Below are 26,718 nucleotides of genomic sequence, written 5' to 3'. Positions count from 1 at the left end.
AGGTTGGTGAAATGTGGCAAAGTCACTGGAGAGACAGAGGGAGGAAGAGAAAAAATAATACAGAAAGTGAGAAATTGAAGCAGACAACAGGAGAAGCAGAGCGAAGCGAGGAGCAAAAGACTGTGAGACAGAGTTTTCTTGGCAGAGCTCCCTGAAGCGCTGCACATTCCCACAAGATTAATTGAAGCTGTTTCTGTTTTTGTTTTTTCAGTCTGTGAATTACCTCCCAGATTATAGAGAAACAGCTGTTCACCCACTTCTCCCGGACTCAGCCCGTGTGATTATGCATCGAGTGACAACCAAGACAAACACCCAGCACTCACTCGAGCCGCTCCGACGACGCCATCACGCCTTTTTGATGTTCTTTCCATTTCACAAACTGTCACTCATTTGCATAACGATTAATAAAACAAATCAGACACAATAACTACAACGACAAAGAAATTTATTAAATCTTTTTTTCTTGTTTGTTTTAGTTAGTCATAGCTGCTCCAACATGTGTATTTACAAAGAAATGGCCTTTTTTGTAGAAAATTCTAGTGAGCGATTGAGCAGGAAACAGACAGTTTAGATGAGTACAGGAGAGAATGGGACTCAAATAGGCACAAGGTACAGTTACTACAATGGTAAAAGAAATGTGCAGTTTTGTGGCACATCCATGTCTAATTTGGGAAAGAAAAGCATAGCTATGGCTACAGTAACAAAAACCTTCCCAATTCTAGATGCACTGACAAAATCACACATCCTTTTAGAAGATACAGAGGATGGAGAACAGATGCTGCAAACCAGGGACACAGTGTTAGCTTTAGTACCAAAATCAGGTGAAGAAGAAGTCCTTGTAGCGCGGTTTGCTCAGTAAAAACATGAAACATCAAAATTCGAGGTGGAAAACAGACCTTCTCCTGCTGCCACACACAAATACATTGAGCTTCTACACCAATAAAAGTCAATTGCACCTCTTGAATCCTGCAACATAGTTGTCACGGCGGCCATCTGAACCGCAGTTTGGCTCGGAAACAGCTGGAGGTGAATGTTAGCAAAAGACCACAAACTGAAACAAAGAACATCCTGCACCTTAAAGACACATTGGATGCAACAATACAAAAGAGCGGTTCTGAAAAAGAAAAGGAGGGAAAACAGATCCATCTGTTCTTTCTTCAGGCCCTTTGATTCATGATTGTAACCCGACCGTACTGCATGTTTGATATGTGCCGTGTTTGTGCACACACATTTACAGATAGAGGGTGCAATGTTGATCCTGTTTCATATAAAAGACATATAAAATGAAACAAAGCATTTTTTATATCAAACACTGAATTTCTTTTCTTGCTAACAACAATGTGTCAGTTAAATCACCCTTCAAAAGAGGCGAGAAAACAAGAGAATTATCTTACACTGTATGTTACAACAGACTAATTGATGGATACACAGTATCCACAGAACTAACTGATTGGTTTTTTTCATCGTGGCATGGCTAGAGGCAATGATTACAGTGACAGAGGACTCCTAATGTTGGCCTAACTTGCAATGCATGGAGGTGCTGGTAGGTGTGAGGAGGAAATCATCTTTGATAAAACACTCATTTGTGCCCTCAATTGAAGAGTGTACTGAGCTAAGTCAGGTTTAAGAGAGAAGAGCAACTGAAGTAATCTGAGATTATGTAATAAAAATTTAGTGATTTAAAGGAATGAATTCATGTGAGAAACAACACGAGCATTAAGTGGCAAAGCTAATAATGCTACTAGTTTGAAATAAATAAATATCATTACAGAATTCTGTAATTTGACTAAATGTCTATTTACAGGGGCACCAGCTATACATATCAACCTCAGTTTACTCATCACAGAAAGTAGTTTTTTATAAGAACCTTTTTATAAAGTCCTAAAACATAACCCTGATGATGTCATCATTTATAACAGGAAGCCTTTGTTGTGGAGTTTGAAAGACGTGGGCATTTACCAGGCAGGTACAGTCTAACAAAAGACACTATTGAACTGCATTATGGTTGTATTTGTAGGCTCCAGAATTTGGGGGTTAACCTGTACTTGAGAATAAAACACAGCATATATCAGCCTCTGTTACTTTGGACCTTCTTTTTTAATCTGTCTGTCTGTTGACTTTTTAAGCAAATTACTTTTTTCTTGTAAAATGAAAACTTTATTGTCATTATGACTTTTTAATAAATTCACGACTTTATTGACACTACGTTTTGACTTTTTCTGATAAAATTACAATTATTTTCCTATAATATGACTTTTTCTTGTAACTTTACAACTTTTTTCTTGTATTATCATTATTATTGTAAAATTATGACTTTCCTCTGAAATTCTAATTTACTCTAACATTACCTTATTTTCTTCTCCTGAAATTAAAACTCTTTAATTAACTCTTTAAAATGCTTTCCATTGTTCTCTGTGCTACTTTCAGCTTATCTTTATTTGGTTGTGTTTTCTCACTTTGCAGCATTTTGTCTAAATGTGAAGATGTTTTCTTAATTTGCTTGTGTTTTGTTAAGTTGTAGAGTGGTGAGTTCTCAAGTTCATCATACTTTTATATACTTTTTTCTCAAAATGACAACTTTAATGTCCTTTCAGCTTTTTAATTTCCCCAAGAGGCCCTGTTGTACCAGTCCAGTGATCAGGTGCTACAGGTCAGGGCTGTGGTTTCACTTGGCAGTGAGTGAATGTGAAGGGTATCAGTGCTACTGAGAGTAACGGATGGAAAAAAAGATTGGGCACTCATCTGTATTTTCATATCGTCCTATTGTCATTACCAGGGATTGCCTAAAGTGGCAGATGGTTTCATTAATTGCAAACATGAAAACTAGTTTTGCTCTATATGACTTCTGACAAATTGAGCAACAAATGAAATGCATAATTAAAAATTATTTTTTTTATACATTCACAAGTGAATTTCAGGCTTCAGAGATGCGGGCCAGTTCAGGAAAAATAGACCCAGCGGATAAAGATAGAGGGGAAAAGAGTTTTCAAAATAGCTCACAGCATGCACACAGACACAATGGCAGTGGATTGTCAGCCGCGACAGAGCCAAATCCTATGGGCATTTGTGTGCAGAGCAAAGCTTTGGTGAGCAGTTGTTTTCATTCAGTCATTTGTGCTGATTAACAGTGATCATCACTACATGCAGACATGCAACCCCACCCCATCTCTTGTAAATGCAGAGTAGGGAGCAGATTTGTGATTCTATTATGTAGAACAATTTAATTCCTTAATATTGTCAGGGGCAAAAAAATGTCCGTCGCCTCTTCAGTTGTCAGTAGGGTCTTTGGATTTGTGCCAATCGGCAAAAGGCTAGTGGAAAAGATATGTTTACCGCGCGTTTCTGCTTTAAAACATGATTATTGATCTCAGCGGGAGCACTACAAAACTTCACATCTCGCTCTCCTTCTCTTTCCCCTCTCAGGGCCACTGGTGGTAGAGTTTCAGTTTGCCCGAGAGAACAGGACACCTCGCTCTGTTTATTCCATCTCTCCTGGTGGTCGATTTTTCATTCCAGAAATAACCGGTACGAGGGTGCCCCTGGTGTATTTTCTGTACAGATGCCACTTTACACGACATCAAAGAGGGAAAGTGAATCACACACAACCCCTTGCCCCACACACGCTACTACCACCTGCTCTGTAACCCAGTCACTGTCTCACTGAAACGCCACCTCATGTTGTGTGTTTAATGTATGGACACGTCCCTGAACGTTGTAGGAAATCTGCCTCTATGTACAATAGTTATGACAATAGTTATGACAGTGATTCACAAAAGCAATAGTGTAATAGTAAAACTACATTTGTGACATTTTTAATGACAAATTCGAAAACACAAATATTCTACAATTTCTACACCCTGATAGCACATCAGACTTTTTTTTTCTTCCTGGACTTTGTTAAAAACAATTAAAAAAACCAGCAATCAATCAAAGCAGATACATAAACTGTTCTCAGTGTTTCTGTATGATTGTATCAAATTAACTGTGCCTAATATGAACTAACGTAATGGGTAAGTATAGTTGCTTTTTATTGCCTTTCTACTGTACTTACAGACTAAACCAGAACAGAAAACACACGGACTTCACAATAAATATGAAAATACATTTTTGCCTGGCAAAATACCATACTGACTTCTACGCTCCATTCAAATATTTTACTGTACACCCGTGTTGGCTGCTACAATTGAATTACGTGTACGTATTAAAAAAACCAAATACATTAATCAATCATTAAATCGCCCCTATCCAAACACTAAAAGAAGAGTGTTTCTGTTAATTTTTTACTCTCAACAAGGGTCGTCCACAGTCTGAGACCATACATCCTTGGCACCCTTGGCAACAGTCTCCTAGAAACAACATCCTTCTTGTTTTCCATCGGCCCATATGTGATGTGTGGCTCCCGGATCGTTTTTGAAACCTCTTCCACTTAAACGTGAGGTTTAATCATGTTACATATCGGGGGTTATGTGATGCTTTCCTGAACACAAAAAATTGTAAAAGTCTGTAAACCCTTGAGGGATCCTGCTGTGCTTCTTTGCCATTCAAGCTAAAGATTATACTGATTGTGTAGTTTGTGTTCTGCGTGTGTGTGTGTGTGTAGATCTTTAAAAGCATGTATGTGTGCTTGTCTTTAACACAAAGAAATGTTTAAAATCTGCATACTGTGAACGGTAGCGAGGCAAATAGGTAAGAGACTCCGCCTCTGTCACCTCGAGGCGCCTTAACCATCAGCACCCACCAGCGAGTCAAGAATCACACTAGTTGGCAAGTCAAAAAACAACAACGGCTTCAGTGTTGAAGTCCCTTCCTCTCTCTTTTAACCTAGAGAGATTGTCAGTGTTTTTTTTTTTTCTTTTTTTTTAAAAGTGCTCCTTGAGGGGAGGGGTTGCAGGGTATGGCGGCCTGTGGTCCAATCAGGACAGTTAATTCCTGGAGGATTCTTCAGACCGGGCGCTATAAAGACAAGATGGCAGCCAAGAGTATGAGGGCAGAGCTGAGCAGGAGGACTGAAGTCTGGCGCCGATCAACGGAGTTCACATCCCTTCGAGCCGGCTCCGGCGACTCGTGACCAATGCCGTCTGAAGGGAAGGAGATGAAAATCATTTACATGCAAAGCAGCCCAAACATAAGAAATAAAGTGGGGCTTTTGTTTTCTCCACGAGGAAATCAGACACCGTGAGCAGGACTGTTGGTCATACTCTGGTACGTGCATAATGAATTGAATAACTGCAAATTTACTTGGGCATATGCACCACTAAAGCAGAGTATCAATTGAAATGATGAAGTCCTTCAAAAGGCACCTTAACACCAACTGTTAGCTTTAACACGCCTCCTTCACGTGTTCATAAATGCTTATTCCTAAATAAAAATTAGTTTAAAGGACTTACATATCTCATTGTTAAATATGAAGCTATGCCTCAGGAAACGGTTAGCTTAGTTTAGCAGAAGGACTGGCAAAAGCAACAAGTTGGGATTTTACGAGAGGTTATGTGTAGGTTATTTCTTGACTGGGCACAGTGACTTCCTAGAGTCATCACAATGAGCTGCCAGGCAACCTGCTCAAAACCCTCCTTTAAACCAAAGCATATGGTCCTCAGTTCTTATACTTCTAAATCCTTAATGCATATTCATGAGTCATGGTGTACAAAATGAAAGAAAATTCTAAAGGAAATAAAAAGAAAAGACTATTATAAGATTGTTAGCAGTTGTGGGAAATGAAATTCTACCCTTAACGCATGCGTGCACACACACGCACACACACACACACACACACACACACACACACACACACACACACATAAACATTATGTACTGTTTATTCCCACCAACCTCTGGGTTCTAGGGAGTTGTGACTGTTCTCGTCAAAATCGACCCCTTCCTGCACGCTCCCAGAGTTTTTCACACAATTGTCTTTGGAAAAAAACAAAGAGGAGAGAGGATACGTGAAGATTAGAGAACTCGAACGTCACTCGTCCACAGCCTGAACACAAGCTGGTGCACAGCAGAATGGAAAACTGGGCAGCATAGACACAACAATCTGCAACTCACTTTGAGGCCTGACGAAGACTTTGAGTCGAAGGCAGCTCCTTCTTCCCTTGTCGTCAGTGATAGAGGCTGTGGAAACATCACGCAGAGTTAAGAACAAAACACTTTCAACACCATCCAAAATACCTTCCTTGATCTAATCCAGGGCTGCATGATTATTGTTTGAAATTACGTCATTTTGCTGAAGAACGAGATCAAGCTGATGTCATCCATCCTCAACAACAGTTTTGTTTGGATAAATTAAATTGCTTTCACTTCCATATTTTACTTTATAAACAAGCACAAAATGAACAAACACTAGGGACACAAATCAAACTTTCTGAAGTGTCAGCATGGCACCTTATCACCTTTAAGCATTTATTAAAGAAAATGTGATGATTCAAATACTATCAAACTAATACTATGAATATGTGGCCCAAATCCACATATTCATTTAATTTTATTTACCTTTTCATTTAACCAGGGAAAAGTCTCATTGAGACAAGAGAGACCTGGCCAAGAGGGCAGCATAAACATAAACAGCCGTAGACAACTGTTACATGCTACAAAATCTACTTTCTACAAAGCCACACTGACAAAATTTGAACTTCAGCTCTGAAAAAAACAAAAAACAATTGGAGATACGATTCTCCCAAACAACACACACAAATTAGGACTGTTTCTATGTTTTCTATATGTTTCAACACGCGAAATAAAGATTAAAACATTCAAAAATGCGTTACTTGATAAAACAATCACCTGTCTCAATAGTTTTGTAATTGGTAAACACCTGCAACATTAGGGGTACATTGTCTCAAACTGGACCGATATATAGAACCTATAATGTCCCAGAGCAGTTTGTCCTATTATTGGAACAGATTTGCTAAAGATGGAAAGATTCCTGGTTACATTACAGAAATGTTAGTGTTTTACTGGAAACACTAAGCTGTTAGACAGAATGTAGCCCATTTATCTATGTGTTTCCAAAATGCATCCATTTTCACCAGCACTTACAAGAGGTAGGGCTATGTATCAAACCTCAGTGCTCTCTCTGAGCTGACTGAAATGTGTCCACAGCAATGAGAAGCAAACTGAAAGTACAGACAGCTTGTGTTTTTTTTTCAAACTTTGGCAAAGTTCTCGTACACCTGCTTGTGTTTAGACATTTAACATTTCAGAGCTTATAATACAAACGTTCTATATAAAAAACATGTTTCTATTTCTCAAGGTAAGGTATCGAGTAACACCCAGCCCTACCAAGATGAACACAATTACACATGTATGCATCAATAATCTAAAATCACAGGTATTGTTAATTCAGTATGCAGTCAGATTGTCTGTTCTTAGTCGAACTGAATGCAGCTACTGACGGGATCAGACTACACGGAGTGGACGACAACAAAGACAGTATCTGGAACACGTCACGTTTTCTCGTCTTTTCTGGTCTATTTTGACAACTTCAACTTCTTTAAACCTTAACTGGTGATCGTAGATTGCCATGTCTCTGGGCCAAGTCGTGGAAAGAAAGGCAAAAATATAGTTTAGTTAGTACTTTTTCTCGTCCTAGCTCTGCAAACCCACTAAGCAATCTGCATTCACTTCACAGATTCACTCTCTAAAATGTACCTTCATTCATGAACATCAGCTAAGCAGTAGAAACGAACCACCCGACAAGGTCGATTGTTTCTTCATCAGAGGTATCTTATCTCGTTCTAACTACAGTCTGAAGAGCTTTATCTCACCTTCTGAACTTCCCTCTCATCCTAATACTCCATATTTTATGATATAAAACAACTCAATGTCACCCTCATATTTCCAAGTCTAATTTGCCCAGGGGCAGTCATTCCTGCAGTTGGGTGGCATGATGTTACGCTCACCTACAAAATCTAATTTCCTCTGTTTCCTGATTGTGAACGACAACGATTAAAAATTTTTTTTTTTTTTTGCATGGTTGCTGTGATTTTTTCGCAGAACGAACAAAACTAATCCTTTTTCAAGTCTTCTTGGGACCTTGTCGCTAATAGAGTGCAGGGGGTGTCTCCAGCTGTGACGGATGACTTCAACTTCTGTCTGCACTTTTGTCAAGAATATTTTTATGTTTTGTCTGGCCTTTTCTTCTTCCCACATTAAATTTTTTCCCTTGTCTTTTTCCTCATGGGCCTCGATACCCTGACCTGTCATTTCCTGCTGCCTGCCAGCCCTCTCGAACACACACACACACAACCTTGACTGTGTCTGGATTTTCATGTCTGTGTGTCAGGTATGTATGCATGAATGTAATTATGGTTTTCCCAAAGATGTGCAGCTGAGCACAGACGTGTCCATAGTTTGTCCACAGACACTCTTCTATCTTTTCAACCAGAGACACTCTGTGTGAAGTAAACCATGTCAGTGTTTCCACTCTCGCCAATGAATGTGGCTCTTGTTTCAAAAGGCACTTTACTATCAGACGTTGTGTGGCTGTGAGAGGAGATAAAAAATCATCTTTAAAACTTCACCATGAGAGGAATATTGGAAGTGAAGCAGCAGAAGGAGGAAATAAACGAGAGAGAAACGGTGTCCATCACGCTGCTTCTGTCTGTGTCAGCGGGTATCGGGTAACTTACCTCACACCCAGACGGTGGCTGGAACAAACGGGAGAACTCACTGTCTCAGTTTCTACCTCTGAACTTGACTGGTCTTTCTATTTCTTTATGCCTTTCATGCTCCCTCTGTCTGTGTTTCCTTGGCTGTCATTATCTCTCTCTAACTTTGTTTAACCCCCATAAAAAGTAAACCTCTGCGTTCTTGCACGAACGTCTTGAAGCACAGATATATTGAGACACATTAGCCTATAGGAAAAAGGAAGTAGCCACTGTCCCCAGCTCCCATCTAGGACGTTTTATAAATCTTGTTAAATTATTCAGATTAGGGCAGCAACTAATAAATACTTTGGTTATCTAATAATCTATTGATTTATTTCTTGCTTACTTCTGTTTTTTTTAATTAATAGTTCATATATAATTGATCAATTGATCATTTCAGCACTAATGCAGATCAATTATTTCTTTGGCTGAACATTTCTATTGTTCTATATTTTTCCTAGGACTAGTTTACTGTAGGTTCGTACAACAGCCAGGAAACTGTTTCCCCACAGTCACCACATTATTGACCAAGATATATTAAACTGCAGGTAACCATAGCAACGATACATATGCTTCACACTACATTGCAATTAAAACACATCTGAAACAGACACTGTAAACTGACTGAATATGTTAGATGGCACGTTATTGCTTTAATGTGGTATTTTCTGTCAAATTATTTGTCTTGGTACGTTGGTTATTATACAAGTTATTATTCGTCTGGTGACCATTCCTACGTAAAATGTTTTTTTAGATCTGAGGAAAATCTTTCATCCCCAAAATGCTTAAAAAAGTCTTTTCTGTTAAAAAAAATGGCCTAAAATGTGCAGAATCTTTTCTTCCTTCTTTCTCTGTTTTACTACTATCGTTGCACCGTCATTCTCTCTTCTCACTTTCTTACCCTCTTTCTTACCCTCTTTCTCTCCCCCACACCACCATCCCATCACAGATTCCAACACACACACAAATACCCAACAGTCTCTCTTTCTTTCTCTCAAGTCTGCCACTGAGGTCAGAGTCTGGGCTGTCTATCCTCGAGCAACACGGCCGGGCTCCACCATGAGTGTAACTCCAGCTCTGCTTGCAACTCTAGACCCAGCGTTAGTCAGGTCCCCCGGCCGCTGCCTCACCATGACAACGGGACGACGGTAAACCTCTAGCTCACACGCTCAGGCACAAGTTACAAGTTCAGTCATGTGCTGCGGGACCTGTGATCGTTGCAATCACACATCCGGGACTGGCAACGCATATCAAAGATCCCCAAACAGGCTGAGATGCCATGTAAGGCCAAGCTTTGGTGTGACTGTGAAGTGAATTAAACAGATCCTGATATTAATACTGCAGGTTCAGATGTTTGTCTTGTGATGATCGGTTTATCTTGGGGAACAAAGCCTCTTGTCTTTGCTTCAGCTGCGAAAAAAGCTAAAGGGAAACTGTCGGGGCACTGTGCCGGCGGGGTTCATGTCATTATCGATGTAGATCTGCGCTGGCTGTACAGAGCAGAACCCGGGCGTTTGAAGCGAGAGGGCTTTACAGGGAGACAGTCATCTCTCTCACACAGGGAGAGCCAGACTCTCAACTGTCTCCTCCGAAAATTGGATTTCTATCCCCTGAGATTAGGATCAGGCTTTCCCCGCTCCACTGAGGCTCTATTAGAAAAACATGCCGCCCTCTGAGGCCACGAGAAGCTCGCAGCACAGACCTCATTGTCATCTCGGTGACCTTTGACCTTCTAGGACCAGCCGCAAGACTGATCCCACACCAGGGCGGCTTTCCTCTGGGTGTCAGTCTGTCTTTGCCAACTGCAGGTGTCATCTATTTGACGTGGCCTCACCACCTCTTCCACCCTGCCTGGGGCGAATGACGATCACCACAAAGGAGGACAAAGGAGTGTCTGTCTTCACTGAGACAAGCAGACATAAAACCCCTCTTCAATGTGTCATTTACATGGCCACTTAACGAATTCCCAAACCATATTATATGTTCAACTATCAGCTATTGTTAAACTTTGTCAGAACAAGACACCAGCAGCTGATAAAATAGACTTTACTGTAACGCAACCCGCAACTCTGGAAGTGGATGATGCTGCTGGGAAAAAAACAAGCATCCATCTGAAAAAATATGTGAGATTTCATGCAATCAATGCATCAATATACATTTCAAGGCTCCAAGAAAGACTCAAGAACAAAGTCTTTGAGGGAATAAGTGATGATATACTGTCTTTGAGGGAATAAGTTATGATATACTGTGAGCTTTCAATTAGAATAAAGAAAAATGAAACTTGCCTGCAAAATTGGAGTAGCAACACGGGAAGGTTGAGAAGTAATAGCTTACTGAAAGTTGGAGCACCTTGAGGCTTGCATGGACATAAAACTCAAGTACAAAAGATAAGCAACTGCATTAGATATAATATATTTTGTACTTTGATTTAAAAAAGGCAAAGGCACAAGTCTGTGGATAAAAAAACACCAAGCCTAAATTTTCTGTAACTGTACCACTAAAGTTGCAACAGCAGCTGTGGCTCATGGACGTTGTAGTATCTGGCCGCAAAACAATGTTTTGCTTCATCATACCAAGAAAAGTGTTTTTATATAGAGGAACACAGAGGTTAGCATTCGAACATGAACATCTCTATACCATGTGAGGATAAATATTGGGATGATGTGAACATTTCTGACGATAAGGCATTGGTATTTTCCCAGAGGTGTGTTTGTCTTTTCTTTCACCCCATGCTCAGATCCGATGTCTTTAGTGAACAAGGATCTGATGGATGAGTCATGAATCAGTGAGAGATAGCCCATATGGCCTGAAACTGCTTAAAGCCATATGAATGTGCCTCTTTCTCTCTCTCTCTCTCTATCTCTCTAGATGATCAATCATCTAGCACATCGTCTTCACTCAGCTTCACATCAACCAGAGCCAACTGAACAAATGAAGCAGAATTAGGCAATCTATAATTTTTCTTATCAACATCCAAGGAATTGCAACAACATCAACAATTGTCTGGCACGGCTAACGGTAGACCACAATTTCCCTAAACAATACAGTCACATCTATGTAATGAAGTCAAGTGGACTAGCCAAAGGACATGAAGAAATCCAACAGTAACATCAAGTGAAGGGTTGTACATCATAACACAAAATACTGCAACAAAAATACAGATTTGGTTTAACTCGCATGAGGACAAACTTGATGATGCTGTGATCTCAGATGCTTTGCTTGTAGCTCCGTCCAAGATCAGCAAGGCAAAGACGAAAGTGTTGAAAGACACGAGGAGAACAAATTCTCCAATGACTGATATTTTATTGTCGACCGTAACAACTTCATTATAAAAATCTTCCTTGTGATCTCGACTGACCTGCATTACAAACGCACGGAACTTCCTTTAGCTTCCAGTGGAGGTGGCAAAGTTTTCAAAGACACAAAATATGTCAAGATCAGTGACCAGCTAACATGTAGCAAATCCTTATTTGCATTGTCACAGGAAGAAATTCCCTCTGGGATTGGTAAGATGAACCAAACTATGTATATTTTTTAAATGAAATCAGAGTTTCAGGCAGCATTCTGAAACACCTGCTCTGGGTCAGTAGGCAAGGCTAAAAAGCTGCACCAACAATGTAGAGGGGAAGCACGAAGAATAAAACTTAATTCATACTTCCCCTACCAAGTCACCAGTTTGCTTGGATTTTATATCTTTATTTGTACTCGTAATGTCTCTTTTCACTGACTCTTGTACTTTATGCAATTTATTCCTCCTAACTGTTTGTTCCTCTGACCGATGTAAGCTAAAAATCTGCCATGGAGAACACTGTATCTCATTTAGTCCCTCTCTTCTGCCCCTGCAGGGCTCTGACTTTCCTTATGAAAACACGACTTCCCAGCTGTTTGTTTTCCTGAGTCTTATCATGAGGAGGGGAACACTGACCTCAGCCAGTCAGCAACAAAAGACACTTCAACAGTGGAAATGTTTTGCTCCCTCTGGCTCATGTTTTGGCTTGGCCCTCATTCCAAGAAGAAACAAAAACCCAAACATTGTTGGTGTCTTTTTAAAAGATTCCAAGATGAAATTAATAATAATCTTATTGCAGTTAATAAATAACAAAGTTGTCAAATTATGTTGTTTGAGCACAAGCAGCCATACAAGAACTTTCTGACCACATGTTCATTGAAGACTTTGATTTGTTTTATGATACACTGCCAAATGGACACATTTAGGTGTGTAAAAGTATTCATTTCTGTAAATAATACAGAGAGGTAAGCACATACTCACAGATATAATAATACTCTCTGCCAGGGCGAAACTCGAAGCCTAAGGAGAAGGGAGTAAAGAGCTGGAACTTCTCTGAGAACTTCAGCGGTCCATTTGGTGACAGAGGCCTGTTGCACTCCCAGCGTTTGAAGCCCTTGGCAGTGTGGTCGCAAGAGCTGTAGCCGTCGTAGTTCACCATGTAGAGGACATAGCGCTCGGCCCGCTCGTCAGAGACCGGGCCAATGTAGTGTGGACAGTAGACGTCAAGGTAGTCGTTGATGCAGACATCGATGTGGTAATCGCCCCGGTAAAACCTGGAGGAGAGACAGCGAGAAAATAGAGGGGAACATGAGTGGTTTGTGCAGGAAAACATAAAATCTACGTGAAAGTATCAAAGCTGCTCAAAGAAATTTTGGGGCAAGTGTCAAGTCTTTGTAAAAAAATTACAAGCCAGCTGCAAGCCGTTCAGGTCTGTGACTGATGACTGTTGAAATAAAAGTTAAAACCTGTTAAAAGATTCTTTTTGCATAACCGAGACCAAGTTATTTCAAAACACAGGCCTTGTAATTAAATATTCTGCCTCAAAGTCACTTTTCTTTTATTGCTATGGGTTTTTTCCAGGGCAAAACATGCAACTTTAGGGAGTCTCAAGTAAGTCAAATAGGAAGTCTTTGTTTTTTTCACTTAAAGGCATCCTATGGAGTTTTAGACCACTAGTAGTGCTAAGCAGCAGCAGATTTATTTGAGTCCCCATTTTGTTTTGCACGCGGTGACATAATGCATATTCCTGCCAATGGTTTGACAGTGACTGACAGGTGGTGGTAACGCAGCAATGTGCCAGCCAAAGACAAGAAAGGATGTAAACAATGAAGGTATCAAAATGCAAAGCCGCAAATGTTTTGAGGAAAGAAATGCATTCACATTTGTTAGACCTTGTTTGTTAGAAAATATGCTGAGCATGCATGCTCTGTCCACGGCAGCCTGCTTTGTGTTTTGTACACATTTAACATTCAGATCCCCTGAAGCTGTGCTTTGCTTAAGGGTACATTGGTAGCAGCTGTTTCAGGGGAAGGATAGTTACTTATTGATTTGTTTGGGGAGTCTCTCGCCATCGTGCTCCTTGATGATGCGTTCTCCAAAGAGTTATGAATACTCCAACACATGATGACAAGAGATTATACTGTGGGTGTCTTAGTGAGGCCACAGCTGAAGAAAAAGTTACCATATGTGCTTGAAAACTGAGGCTGGAAGGCTGTGAAAGACACATCCAGGTTAGGGCCCCGGATTTGTTTACAGGATCTCATCATGTTAGTCTCAGTCATACCGAGCTTCCTGTGACACTCCACCGAATCCCACCACAGCACACCCGCCCTGGCAGAAACTTCTTACGACACACGCTAGCCAGTCCTAAGCCATATATCAATGTTAGTGCTCAGCAGCAATGACTTATGCTGGTGCTGAAATTAAAGTCCCCTAGCGTTGCAGGGCTAATCCCCTGGTTAGCATGTGCCTTTAGCAGCTTTAAGAGGATCCCTCTGTAGAATGAGAATTTGATTAGCCCAATATGACAGCTTGATGTAGGAACCCCTTGTGGGAATCTCCGAGTCTGAGAAAATGAGGCCTGTTCTCAAACCTCGCCTTGAAACAGCCCCAAGATTTTTCGCCTGGTGTTTACTGTAAACTGAGTGGACAGGAGCAAAGGGGGGGGGGAGTGCCGTTGCGAGATATGCCAGGTATTCATTCCTGAGGAGAATGATTGGAAACACATATTCCCATAGGCGCCATATAAGGTTACATTTCTGAAGCTTTTAGCAGAGACAGATTAGGCTTGGACAGCCAGCTGGTTGCGACTCTATAGCTGCTAATGGCCCGCGGTTCAGTATCACTGACATAGTGCGGATGTCTTCAATACTCCACCTCTGTTCATTGACACAGTGAGGACCGTCAGGGGAGACAGGCCAGAGACCGTGTTGGAGCATGCAGCACGCTGATGATCCGATACGGGTGAACTCGCCAGAGCACCACGGGGGGGCTTTTACCCTGATGTTTCACAGGGCCTCGCTGATCAGATATTACGCCTACTCCTGCACCTCGCCGAGGGAATGGGGAGTACCAGTCAGCTGATGCCAGGTGAGACAGGGAGGGAGGGGTTGAGACGCAGCTGTTGCCGCTGACATGTTCATGTTGGGGCTTCGGGAGGCATGAGTAGCATAAAGGGTGTCAGGTTGTCGTTACACAGATTGTAAATGTGCTGCAGGATTAGTAGCTGTCCTACTGGGTTTGCAGGGGCCACAAATGAGCGGATGTGTGCGTATACGTGATGGTGGGGTGTGTGGGTGTCTATGGCATCAGCAGCGATATTCTAATCTCTTTCTCTCTCTAATTATAGTCTGGTCAAATGTGAAACCGAAGCCCTTGTTTTCGCTCCCAGTTTTTTTTTTTTCTTCTGCCTTCTGCACTAGCTGAGCACTTTGGCTCCAGGCAGGCACAGCATGGCCTCCCTTAGCTTCAGTTTTAGAGCTGCTCGTTGATATTATGACTTCCAGGGGTCAACCGGCTCCACAGTATCATGTCCTGAGCCAGAAGCACTGTGGGATAGCCTGCTTTGTTTTCCCGCGTCCTTACAAAGACTTAAATGTTAGCTTCAACCTTGCAAGTGTCACTGGCTGTCAATCAAACCTGACCCAGGAGTAACAGCTAAGATTAGTCAGGCTTAGGGAAGAGTTTTTAACGAATGCCTTTGTGAGAGAGAGGTGGGAAAAAGTTTGTGAAACTAATGACGACCCTGCTCAGAACTAGATTCTTTTTTTCAGATACATCTAGATTGTATGTGGGTACAGCATTTACACCTGGCATTAACAGGCATCTCATAATCAGTCTCCATTTTGCACCCAACAGAGATCAATACAATCATCACTACTCAATGCTTTAGTGTAGAAAAATCTAAACAGTAAGTCAGCCGCCATCTTGGCCTCCAGCAGACAAGTTTGTTCACTCAACAAGAATTGAGATTAGTTGGAAGTTTTATGATTTTGTTATTCTAGCCATTGAAACAACTACTTTCAAACACGTAGTTGCTATAAAATTTGTGATGTGAGTTTTGGGGGTTATCCAGAGAAGTGGGAATGCCTTTTATGAAAGTGGCTTTAATTTAAAATGTAACTTTTCAAAAAAAAATGTCTTGCTAAACTAATTCATGCATGAAAAGCATTTGTGGTTTAACCAATACCCCATTACAGCTACACTTACATTTTTATCTTGACAGTCAGGACACACGTCAGTGAAACAGTATGTCAGTATGAAAACAGCGTAGTTAGGAAATGTCATCAAAATAACTAAACTGACAGAGTCACAATTCATGACAAAAAATTTTTAAGCCAGCTGTTGGTAGCTGTGGGGGGATGTGCCATGTGTGGGCATTGCACCCCACTGCCCCAGTTTAATAGCAGGCATAGAAACAATCCCTGCCTGCAAATGTGATCAGTTTCTAATTCTTCTTCTAATTCTTATTTGTTTTTGCTATCCATTTCTTGTTCAGATCACCAGAGATCACCAGAGATTGATTTGGATGGCACTTCTGAACAGGGTCAAACAAAAGCAACAAAGAGGCTGCACTACTACTAAAGTCTAAAATACGGGCTGTAAGATGTATACTACACAAGACGAAAAAATGCATAGTGAGAGTAGCAAGAGTGCCAACAGATGATCCAGATGTTTGCCAGATGAGGAGGTTTTTGAGTGGCAGAATGATATATTGACAAGACACAAAGCCATAAACACACAGCCTGACTCAAGATGCGTTAGTCAACCCTCAAGGTCTTCTGGTGTTTTCTTTTGAGGACGCTGACCAGAGACTTTCTCCAGAGACTTTCTCCTGCTAATTTCCAATTTGATCTCAACTATCTCTACCCTGAGACTCTGACAGCATCCATTGCCCACCCTACCCAGCGCTGTGGGCTGGACTGAAGTGTGAGAAACCTTCATTCATTTACCAAGCTATAAACCTTCTGCAGTTTTCACAATCTTCAGCATCAGGATTTCTTCACTTTCATTACCAGCAAGATTTATCCATCTGTTTTTCTAAATGGCTTTGTTGTTATAGGCTATTTAGTGAGTCATTAAGCCTTCACAGGGCTGATCGAGGCAATTTCAACAGTTGTGATTTCCTTTTGGCATTGTTCTGAGCAGCAGGAAGGCTGATCGAGGGCTGATAGCAGGAGGCGCAAAGTACGATCAGGCTATGGCAAAAAAAAAACAACCCAACCAGCACGGTTCAGCAGTTCAGTGTCAGTTATAAATGTGTCATAATGAGCCATTAACAAAATAAAAGCACCTAAATCCTAAATCCATTTGTCTTGGGGATTAATGATCCCTGATTGGCTGAATTACTCACGGCCAGTTGGAGGGGCTTATCAATGAATCAGTAACTGGAGCTCTTAACAAAGCACACATCTATGGCTAATCCTTCTTTTCAGTCAGCTCCCCTGCTTGTTTGCTTTCTTTATCCCCTTCTGTTGTGTTTTTGTCACTCTGGGGCCTGGCACTGGTAAGGTATGGTAGGGCCAATGTAGAGGAAAGCACACAGAGAGTTTGCTGATGCTAGGTTTGTGTCCATTAAGAGTGGTACATTTCCAGAAAGAAATACAAAAGACATGACCTCAGTGCGCCCCTCTGAGAGTATAACTGAAGAAAAGTAAGCCAGGTAGTCATAATGTTGTGGTCCTTTCAGAAATAGAGATAATAAAAGTTAGTTTTATCAGAGATAATAAAAACTAAGTGGCTTCTAGGTCCAAGAAGCCAAAGAGGGAAGAGAAGAGAAGGGATAAGAGAGAAGAGGATCAAAAAGAAGAGAGTAAACAGGATGTGTAAAAGAGAGGTGAGAAGCAAAGAGACAAGTAGAGGAGCAACAAAAGAAATTAAAAGTGATGAGAAAGTAGAAGGAGAGGAGTGCAGAACACAAGATGGTAGACAAGAGTAAAAAGACAAACAGGAGAGGATCAACAGGAGAATACGGGGGAAGGAGAGGAATCAAAGGACAAAGGGATAGAACAGAGGAAAGATGGAAAAAAGAGACTAGTGGGGGAAAAGAAAAGGAGGAAACGAGACAAACAAAAAGAAGAAAAGCAAAACTAGAAGCGATAAGGAGAAGAGGGAGGGAGAAAAGTATAGAGTTAGAGAAAAGTAGAGAGCGGAACAGAGCATAGAGGAGCAAAGAAGAGACGAAGAATGTAGACAAAACTGGAGGGCAGAAAAACGTAAACACTAGGAGGAGAAGAGGATAAAGCCCTCCTGTTGTTTTTCCTCATGAACACAGTTGGGTCAGACAAGGGGCAGCTTCCCAGGGTTATTCCACAAAGAAAGAAAAGAGTAGATGCTTACAGCCCACAGAAACACATGAAGCTCCTGTCTTAACACACACACAAACAGCAATAATGTCTGCACAGAAAGACACAAGAGCACACAAACCACAGACTGCAAACCTCACGATGCTTCTATATCAAGTCCCTCAGTTTCCTCCTCCTCCACAAACCGATGTGTACTGACTGCCTTTTGAAACAACACATCAAAATCTGTAGTTCCTGATTACAGCCTCTAGGGGGAACTCTTTATGGGTCCAAAAAGTTGTAATCAGGCCCCGAACATGTGATGTGATGTCACCAGATGGGGTCTGTCCATCCTGTTGCCCTCGGGGTTGGGAGGTCTCAATCGCCATCCCCTCCACCCGTCCCATCATTCATGGCTTTTTGCCGCTGGGAAGTTAAAGCCATTATTACTTAGTTGGCTAATTATATACACACATCTGTCCGTGGACTCACAAACACACACACACACACACACACACACACACATAAACACAGAATGTATTTACACACATAATGTGTCTGCCAGGGGGCTCAGTCCGACTGGGCGTCGACAGCCGAAAGATGGGGAAAATGGAGCCTGTAAAGTGTAGACAGTTCCCTCTTTCTGTTTTTTTTCATGCTGGGAACAAAACCAGAGGAGGTGAATAATTGGCCTCAGATTGAAAACACATTGCTGCTTGTGGGAAGGCACCTCGCATAGTTAAAACATAAAACAGAGGCTGCAGAGAGAGAGAGAGAGAGATTTGAAGCAGAGACGGGAAGAATCAGAGGGGACGGTCTGTTTATGGATCCTGGTGGTCCTGAACGGGCCAATCGCTAACTCGTCCTTCGATGCAGCTGCAGACACACTGTGTGCCAGGCTGAATGAGTCCGCACAGACACAGTATGTGTTATGTAAAGCTTCATGTATATTCTAATCTCTGTGTCTTTGCAAGTTAGCCTCTGTCTCTCTTTGTTCCGCATGTGCCAGTGAGAAAAACTGCATAGTGACAAAACTGATGATCAAACCAAAACAATCCTTTTTTAATTTTAATACCTTGCTTTTTTCTACAATCCTCTTTTTAAATTTGAAAAAGAAAGAAGCAGACATTCTCCAATGTTGTCTGGCAGTCTAGGCAAGGCAGAAAGAAGAAATGGTGCATGTAAAGAGGAACTCCAGAGTATTGCATATAAACGCGGGGGACTGGTCAAAAATGAAGCAGGCTAAGATAGTATTGCTAACGTGACAAGTAAACTGATCTCCATGTCTAAAAATGGTGCAGTGCCCCTTTAAATCCAAGTAAATATGAATTCATTACTAATTTATTATTGGAAACTTTATCATTCACTATGTACTGTATATTTATTGATCTGCTAAACAGACACATTTCACATTTTTGCATGTCCAGCTGACCTGCTGTTCACAAGGGCTGAGCAATAAAACAATAATGATAATTATCGCAATATAATTTTCCTCAGTAACAATATAATAAATGTTCAATATATCGTCAATAAATATTTGGTTTAATTCATTTGAATCACGAACAAATTAGCACTAAAGTTTTCTATTAAGATATTTATTTTGTTGAGGGAAAGGGACTGAAAAAACATTTACTAATCGTATTTGTTGAAAAAGATTTTATCATAATAGTTGTGAATGCTGAAAGTGATTGAATGTTTGGGATAAATTTTCACTCAGGAGCAAAAAAATCTACCTTTAAACTTGAAAGAAATAATGATTTGACATATATTGTGATAATTATCGATATTGAATGATATAAATGTTTTTATCGTGATAACATTTTTGGCCATATTGCCCAGCTTTAATGTTCACTGAATAAAACTGGATGCAGCAGCAGGTATAGGTAATAGGTTTCTCAGGATGAGTAACAAAAATTCCCTTACAACTATAAAATAACTTATATTCACACTGGACTAATATTATCAGCTGAGCACTGTGTATATTTCCAAAAACACAGCAGCCAATTGGACTGTGAGTTACTTGATTTGAGGGACCTGACCCTTTTAAGATGAATATTTCTGATTGTGTACAGACTGAGTGAGACAAGAGATTCTCTTCTGTCTTACATGGATGAGGCAGGTTAATTACTGACAACGCTATTCTGGTGTCAAGGAGGTCAAAGCAGCAACAGCAGCATGGGGTTAGTGTCAGTCAACACACACACACACACACACACACACAGCAGGGCTCCGTCATTCAGTCAGTGTAAAACCCCAAGGGGCCGACAGAGCGAGTCATAAACCCCCTCTGTGCCAAAGATAGTTGTTCTGACAACAGAATCGGCGCTTTTGACAAACACAGTGTTCATACCTGCAGGTGTATACATGCAGGCGCGCATATACATGGGCCCAGACCCATGAACACAAACATACCTACTTTACCACCCTGAATGCCACATAACTCCAGGAGGCCCCAAGCGCATCCTGTTAAAATAACCCCACTAAAATATGTCTCATCAGCACATGCTGGACATGTCTACTGAGGCATGATCGGCAGGAAGCTACAGAGCACTGTATACACATTTAGTGATGATAATACAGTATAGTGAATTTATACTTTTTTAAATTGAACTTATTGTGGTCACAGCACACAGCCAGTGTAACCTCTGAAAGCAGCTGAACATCCCAGGATACCTCCCATCAGACGAGCTGCTCATCGCACTCGTCTGATATCGATCTGACACCTTAGACTCTGAGCTGAGGTCAGGGGTTAGTGACAGCCCATTATTCAGCCCGAGAGCCAGTGTTTGGTCGGTGTCTGGGCCCAGGTGACAGGCTGACCTCACTGTCGTCCATCTTAGGAGCCGCTGAGGGACAGAAGGTGAAGTTTAAAAACGTGGTTCCCCATGAAGCGCTTCATTCACGTGGTTCCCCATGAAGCGCTTCATTCACGTCTTCCTGTAAACTGGATTCCTTCTCTCTTTCTGTCTAAAACAACAGTTTACCGGATAAAACACGCCCAACAAATTAAATATATGACAAATCAAATCCTGCTCAGTGATTAGCAACATTGCCTACAATGATCCAATACAACAAGAGATATTAAAGTGAGCAGTCTGGCAAAGTCTCTGAAAGTTGACAAATACTGACAGTTTAATATTGACTCACTGTATTGTCATTGCCCAGTCCTACATTCCTATGCATCAGTTTTGATTCCTGTTGAAAGAGATTATTAACTGCATAGAGTAAAGAGAGAAGTTATGAGGAAAAGCAAAACAGCTGCTTCAGGTAATTTAAAACATATTGTTTCTTTCAACTGATTTTCCCTTTTGATCAACAACTTATCATTAGTTTTAAATACATTTTTTCCTACAATTGCTTCCGCATGTTGCATTTTTTAAAAAGTCTTTCATATTTTTCCTTGAGACGGATCACATTCAGTCATGCTGTACAGTTGCACTCATGTTAAATGAACAACAACTGCATGTTGTTCCGAGTGACTGGTATACTCCAAACAGCGGACATGTACGAGGTTGTAGGAGGAATACTTTAACACACAGAGGCAAGACTAATGCACCAACCCCTACCCACATCAGCCAGCCAACCCCCAACCCCTCACACACACAGAAACCCAGATGCAAGCTTGCCTAAGCAGCACTGAATTCTACAGGAAGGCCCCACCTGAATCGTGCTTCACTAACATGGCCCTGATCCTCGGTTGGCAGGGCTGAAACTCCGACCTCTGACCTCCCTCCCCAGGGGCGATCCAAGCCCCCTGCACTGCCCTATCATTTTACTGCACCCCAGGGAGCCGTGGCCCCGCCTGCCCCGGGCCCAACACACTCTGAACCCACAACCAGGGGGGAGGGGACGGCGGTGAAGAGAGGAACCCACAACGTCTGGACTCAATCACCCGTCCATGACAAGCTTACAAAGCTCTCACACACCACCACCACTGCATGCACATATACGCACACACCAACACCAGCACTTATCCACCAGTGAGGTCTCACACACATCAAAGTGCAGTGGAGCTGACTTGGTTGAGTAATAGGCGTTCTGTGGGGAGATGGTGAAACGCTAAAAACTCAGGCTCGGAAAATTTGTTGTGTTCATGGTTCTGAGAAGAGAGGGGGAGAGAGAAAGGGGGAGAGAGGATTATAGTCAAGGTTTGGAAGAGAGAGGGGGGGGTAGAATTGGCAGAGTGAAAGATTGACTAGTGAGAGAAATTTGAAAGAAGAAGCCAAAATGATGTGAGAACAATTTGAGGGATGTGAAAGAGGGGAGTGGGAAAGAGCACATCCTTGATTTAAAACTCCCATAGGTCCTGTATAAAAGCTAGGAGGTCTGTGTGTGTGTGTGTGTTTGTTTTTGTGTTTGTGTGCATGTGAGTGCACATGCTTGCCTGAGACAGTTTAGTTTATTTGTATGGCCCAATATTACATACTTAGTCTCAACGGGTTCTGAAGGCCTATAACATCAGCGGCTCCCAAACTCATACCTCTTAAAGAAGATCAACAAAAAAAGGAATACAAAAAAAAAAGACCACCTTGCTGTCCATTTGCGCAGAGGGGCATCACTCACAAGAAATGCTTTATTTTGTGTATTTCAATGGAAAAATGCAACTACTAACTTTTGGGCAGCCATACGACATGGCTGCACAGGTTGACAACAGGAAGTCTCTCACTGAAGGAGCTATTCTAATAGGCAAGGCAAGGGTCACGTAACCTAAGAAGACAGCTGAATGCATCAACAGGCTTCTTGTAGGCTTTGTTCAGGCTGAGGGCAAATTTAGATTTGTTTCTCAAATCAGATCTTTAAGAGAGACCGTCCGCACTGTTATTTTCAAGTGATCAGATCGGATTTGCTTGTCCACACATTAAAAAAATATCTCCATGAGTTGCAGTAACTACATACGCTGGCTTGCCAACGCAAAAGCATGAGAAACGGAGAACCATCATCTCACCCTCCAAACAGTCTCACTGTCAGTCACTCTGGATTTGACATCGTCGCTGTATGCCGCGTTGCAATTGTGTTGTGATTTGAGCAGCCAGAGTGTCCGGACTGAGACTTACTTGTAGAAATCCCACCTCCAAATCTTTAATTAATTAGTTTAATTAGTAGAGAAGTGGACATCCAGACTGTCCTTGACATTCAATATGTCAAACACTGACTACATCTCACAACAAAGGGAAAATAAGAGAGGTTTGTTAAACAACCTGTCATGTTTCTTCTACTTCTTAACAGATGTAGTGTGGACCTCTTGTCGTATCGCCAGCTCAGTGACCAGAGAAAACTAAACACCATCCCCATCTACTTCTCTCTCCGCCCAAGCAAGAAGTTATGTTGGTGTAGGCATGCTGCTATAGGTACAGGTGTAGTAACATGTGACCCACTGTGTTGGTCCCATAATGTATGTATTTACCTTAAGTTAATGTATAATTAATGTGACACTTGGGTAAAACTAATTCTAATGTTGTGCATCTAGATAGATAGATAGATAGATAGATAGATAGATAGATAGATCTTTATTGATTCCCGAGGGGAAATTGCGGTGTTGCAGCAGCAAAATTGACAGATTACAAAAATTTACAGACCAGACATATTCAGACAACTAACATAATACAAAATTTACTTTAAAAAATATATTTTACAATGTATATTTACAAAACTGAGATGTACTGTGTGCATATCCAGGATGCACTACTTGCATTAACTGTAGCGTAGCGTCCTTAACATTCACATGTCCTTCAGTCTTCTCTCCCTGCACAGAGAGAGTTGTTGTGTATTGTAATGGCAGTGGGTAGGAATGATTTTCTGTAACGGTCCTTGCTACAGCGGAGTTGTAGGAGTCTCAAAAGTGTCCATTGTGAAGGGCTACAGTGAGAGAACCACTTAGGAGGCGTAGCTCTGTCCCCTTTACATCCCACAACAGGCCCAGAAAAAACAGCACATGTAACATCATGTAAGTGCTAAACATAGAAGCTCCCTCCGAGTGCCACGCATGCCAGCGCCGAGCCGTACCACCTGGTCTGCTCAATCTGCCCCCCGCTCACCATCCCACCCCCAGGGCCCCATCACACCCTCTGCCCCTTCCCCTTGACACAGAATGTCTGTCAAAGTCTCGTCCATCAGCCCGCTAACCACAGACCATCTCAGAGAGGCACGGCTCGGATTCACACACGGCGCCTTTAGAAGTTCAGGGCTCAGATTCACTCGCTCCACCACCTTAAGAGGCTGTATTTCATATTCACACCCGCTGTAGCATTCCCGTGTCAGCGCCCGCGGAGGCCATGTTCCTCATTCACATATTCAGGGCAATGCAAGGCTTACCGTCGGTGAGGTAATGGCACGTCTTTTGGGACTTCCAGCGGGCAAATTTCAATGCATATAAAACGGTTTCCCGCTGCTCCAGAGCATTTAACAGACCTGAGAGGTGCTCCAAATTTTCAAGCACATGCGAATATATGCAGTAACGACAGACACACACACAACCAGACACACAGAGGCAGTAGAAGCTAAAAGTTTAGGAGGGTAGACTTATGACTAAGAGTTTGAATCCCTGACTGAACAGGACATATAATGTGAGCAAGAATAACAAAGACACTCCTTTAATATACTAGTGCTGTCAGCCAGACAGTTCATTCATTTTATTGCATTTGAATCCAGCATTAAATCTACTTATCAAATCTGAATCCTCCTGAATCCCTTATCCAATCTAGCAGGACTATATTTCTCAAATTTAAAAAAAAAAAAGTTAATAAAATAGTTTTTATTTTAATAGATAAAACTTACAGACGTTCAATGCACTAAAAAGTGTTTTGTAAGAAAGATACTAAATGTACTAAATTACTACATTTTGTAAGTCGCACCTTGCTGCCAAAAAAAAGGAGATAAAAGATTTCAAATTTCTAAATGTATTTTATTATTATCTATGTACCTCACTGTGTTAATAGTATTCATAGGGAAGAAAGTAGTTTCAGTGAAATCTGTCAGTGTCAGTGTGCTCTGTGGATTATTAGCTTACTGCGATACTGTTCCTGGCTTTTGAGATTTTCAAATGAAATGTTTTGAGCACCACAGAATAAATTCCATCCACCTCCATTGTATTGGGGTGGAGGCGGACATCTCAGAGACATGTATCACAAAACCTGGAGAAAAAAAACTAAAGCTACTGTATGGCTAGATCCCACTAGAGGTAAGAAAATATTTTTGTTATTTGGATGAACTGACCCTTTAATGAATCAGAGTATTTTACCAATTTGGAACCAGATCCCCAGTAAACCAAACTCTCCGAACCCAACACTATGTGCAACAGTTAGACGTGTAGAAGGTGGTAATGTGGCTAACCTTATGAGCCTAAAGCAGGGTGTTGCCTACAAAAACAATTCCTGGATAAATAAAAGTTAAGAATAAAAACACACATACAAATCCACCCGCCCACATGTATGTGCACTTTGCAGACACAGCTCATATTATTCTGAGCAATAGGCCACAGAGTGCAGCAGAAATCTGGCCCAGGAAAAAGCAGAGCGGTCCGACAGGGTGGACTGTCCAAAACAAATATCACCAGCTGCTGTCCAACAGATGATCAGCATTAAACCAACCAAGCCCACTCCTATACAGAAACACGCCTTTCAAATGTTTGAATAAACTCACATCCGCTTCACATCCAAGAAACATCATGGACACGTCTTCCTCCTCATAATGTTTCACAACACCTGACACGTATCTAGTCTCCGCTGCTCCCTCAATTTCACAACCAACCCCAGATCAGCTATCAGCGCGTTCCTCCCCACGATGAGCGCCACCTCGGCTGAATCCAGGCCAGTTGCGAAATCACTAGATAGGAACCACATGTCAGCAGCTGCATGTCAGTTTTAGGAAGGATTTACTGTTTCAATGTGATGATGGAGAGGGCCATAAAGGAGAGATAGAGCCGCTGTTGATAGATCACCTCACCACAGGCCTGTTTCCAACTCCCTGAGAACACAAGGCAGGCGGCTTCTTCGCCTCCAAACCTCGCAGAAGGGAAGGAGACATAAGACAGATGAGTATCTATTTTCTGACATTCTCAGTATCAGAAACTTCCTTTTCACCTTTCACTGTCTGCAACATTAGAGTGTTTTTACATGTAGCGCGTGTGTCTGGGTTAAATTAAGCATTTCGCGGCAACTATATCCTCCACTCTGCCCCGTCATTATTGCTGTGTTTTAGGGAGCAGACTGCAGTGATTAGCTCCAACCGATGAACCGTGGGCCACCTCATTTAACACACCACTTGATGTAATTGTTATTGGAGTGGAGATACTAGCCTGCTGTTCAGACAGCAATGCGCAACAACGCTTCTCTCCCCTCTGCCTCACTCTGACAGTTGCTGGCGACACTGTCGCTGCCTGCCCTTGTTTGTGAGTCGGAAGATAAGAGGAAGAAAAAAAGAGAAGGAGAAAGATGTGGCTAAGGGACAGAGCTCGAACAACATTTGAAATGTATGGTTGGAGGCTAAAAATACAGCTAAA

At 41.6% G+C, this 26,718-nt stretch overlaps 1 protein-coding gene across 1 annotated transcript in view; it reads right to left on the bottom strand.

The window, feature by feature from the left end:
* Positions 1-428: 428 nt before the first annotated feature.
* LOC119914459 (ephrin-A5b-like) overlaps positions 429-26,718 on the bottom strand; it is a 71,862-nt gene continuing 45,572 nt past the window's right edge. The window contains exons 2-5 of the mRNA XM_038733769.1: positions 12,919-13,211; positions 6,049-6,114; positions 5,830-5,910; positions 429-5,078 (exon numbers count right to left, since the gene is read on the bottom strand). Of these exons, the coding sequence (XP_038589697.1) occupies positions 4,954-5,078; positions 5,830-5,910; positions 6,049-6,114; positions 12,919-13,211 (565 nt within the window). The 3' untranslated portion in view covers positions 429-4,953. The remainder of the gene's footprint in view (positions 5,079-5,829; positions 5,911-6,048; positions 6,115-12,918; positions 13,212-26,718) is intronic.

Source organism: Micropterus salmoides, unplaced genomic scaffold (genome assembly GCF_014851395.1).
Source record: "Micropterus salmoides isolate LMB-PRFRI ecotype aquatic unplaced genomic scaffold, ASM1485139v1 Ms_hic_scaffold_20, whole genome shotgun sequence".
NCBI classification, from domain to species: Eukaryota; Metazoa; Chordata; class Actinopteri; order Centrarchiformes; family Centrarchidae; genus Micropterus; species Micropterus salmoides.
This window is presented reverse-complemented; position numbering and strand designations above follow the sequence as displayed.